The sequence below is a fragment of the Cicer arietinum genome, chromosome 5 (assembly GCF_000331145.2).
Source record: "Cicer arietinum cultivar CDC Frontier isolate Library 1 chromosome 5, Cicar.CDCFrontier_v2.0, whole genome shotgun sequence".
In the NCBI taxonomy this organism is placed as follows: domain Eukaryota; kingdom Viridiplantae; phylum Streptophyta; class Magnoliopsida; order Fabales; family Fabaceae; genus Cicer; species Cicer arietinum.
Genome location: NC_021164.2, coordinates 9,853,147 through 9,854,896, shown reverse-complemented (window position 1 = coordinate 9,854,896; position 1,750 = coordinate 9,853,147). Strand labels below are relative to the sequence as shown.

The following is a 1,750-nucleotide window of genomic DNA, read 5'->3' as shown; positions in this document are numbered from 1 at the left end:
GGAACCTGAAACACAATTTTAAAGTTTGGGAAATATTTCTATAAGGGTCTCCTAGTCCTCGATATAATTTGAACTTTTTGGGAGATTTTCGTATTATCCGACAAAAATGAACTGAAATCCGTATTTTTGGACCACACGATGGTTAGTGTTTAAAATATGATGTGGAACCCGAGACAATGTTATAAAATTAGTAGAAGAATGCAATAAGGGTCTCCCGATCCTCGATTTTATTTGGACTTTTCGGGCGATTTTCGTACCACCAAACAAAAATGGACTGAAATCTGTATCTTGGGCCCAGACGATAGGTAGTGTTTGACATCTAATGCAGAACCCAAAACACATTTATCAATTTAGTAGAAGAATGCTATAATGGTCTCTCGATCCTTAATTTTATCTGGGCTTTTCGATCGATTTTCGTACCACCCAACAAAAAGGGACCGAAATATGTATTTTCGAACTAATAGTAGTGTATCATTATACTACTAAAATAAGGTAATGAGAAATTGGGGTGTTACATTTCTCCCTCTGTTGAAGAAAATTTCGTCCTCTAAATTTTTCTGACAGAAACAATTCTGGATAAGAATCGTGCATCTGGCTTTGGACTTCCCACGTAGCACTTTCACTAGTAGCACCTCCCCAGACAACCTTAACCAATGAAATCGTCTTACCCCTTAATTCTTTGGTCTTTTGGTCCTCAATCTGTAGCGGTAAGGTCTCAAAAGTTAGATTCTCTTTTTTTTGGACCTTGTTTGACTCAATCACGTGTGAGGGATCGAAAATGTAATTGCGAAGTTGAGACACGTGAAAGACACTATGAAGATTAGAAAGAGAAGGAGGTAACGCGATATGATATGCCACGTTACCGTCACGTTTAAGAATCTGGTAAGGTCCTATAAACTGAGGAGTAAGCTTTTGCATTCTTAATGCCCGACCAACCCCAAATGTTGGAGTAACTCTCAGAAATACATGATCACTTTCTTGAAATTCGAGGTTTTTGCTTCTTTTATCATGGTATCTTTTGCCTACTCTGAGATGCTCTCATCTTTTCCTGAATTATTTTTACTTTACCAGTAGTCTGTTGAACAATCGCAGATCCTAACACAAGGTTATCACTCGTCTCAAACCAACACAGAGGGGTCATACACCTTCTTCCATACAACGCCTCAAAAGGGGTCATTTCAATGTTAGAGTGTAAACTATTGTTATAGGTAAACTCTATAAGTGGCAAAAAGCTATCCCAACTTCCATTTTGTTCCAACACACAAGCTCTCAACAAGTCTTCTAGGGATTGATTGGTTCGCTCAGTCTGACCATCTGTTTGTGGGTGGTAGGCTGAACTCATCCTAAGGTTCGTACCTAAAGCGCTATGTAACCCTTGCAAAAACTTAGAGGTAAACCTAGGGTCTCTGTCTGAGACTACACTTGATGGGATTCCATGCAACTTCACAATTTCCTTTATGTATATTTCAGCTAACCTTTCCATAGAATAAGTTATGTTTATCGGAATAAAGTGAGCAGATTTAGTTAATCTATCCACAATAACCCAAATACTATCGTACCTTTTTGGAGTTCGAGGTAAGCCTACAACAAAGTCCATAGAGATGCTATCCTACTCAGGAATACTCAAAGGTTGCATCAAACCTGAAGGTTTTTAGTGTTCTACCATAGACTGTTGATAGATCAAACAAGCATACACAAACTCAACAACATCTTTTTTCATTTTAGGCCACCAAAATATCTTCTTGAGGTC

The 1,750-nt window shown here is 38.2% G+C and overlaps 1 protein-coding gene across 1 annotated transcript; it reads right to left on the bottom strand.

The window, feature by feature from the left end:
* Positions 1–474: 474 nt before the first annotated feature.
* LOC113784098 (uncharacterized) lies at positions 475–918 on the bottom strand. The gene has a single exon (XM_027330264.1). It carries the CDS (start codon positions 916–918, stop codon positions 475–477), a length of 444 nt encoding a protein of 147 aa, XP_027186065.1.
* Positions 919–1,750: the final 832 nt, after the last annotated feature.

Coding starts and splice junctions, on each gene's coding strand:
- LOC113784098 (XM_027330264.1), bottom strand. CDS start 918: ATGCAAAAGCTTACTCCTCAGTTTATAGGACCTTACCAGATTCTTAAA.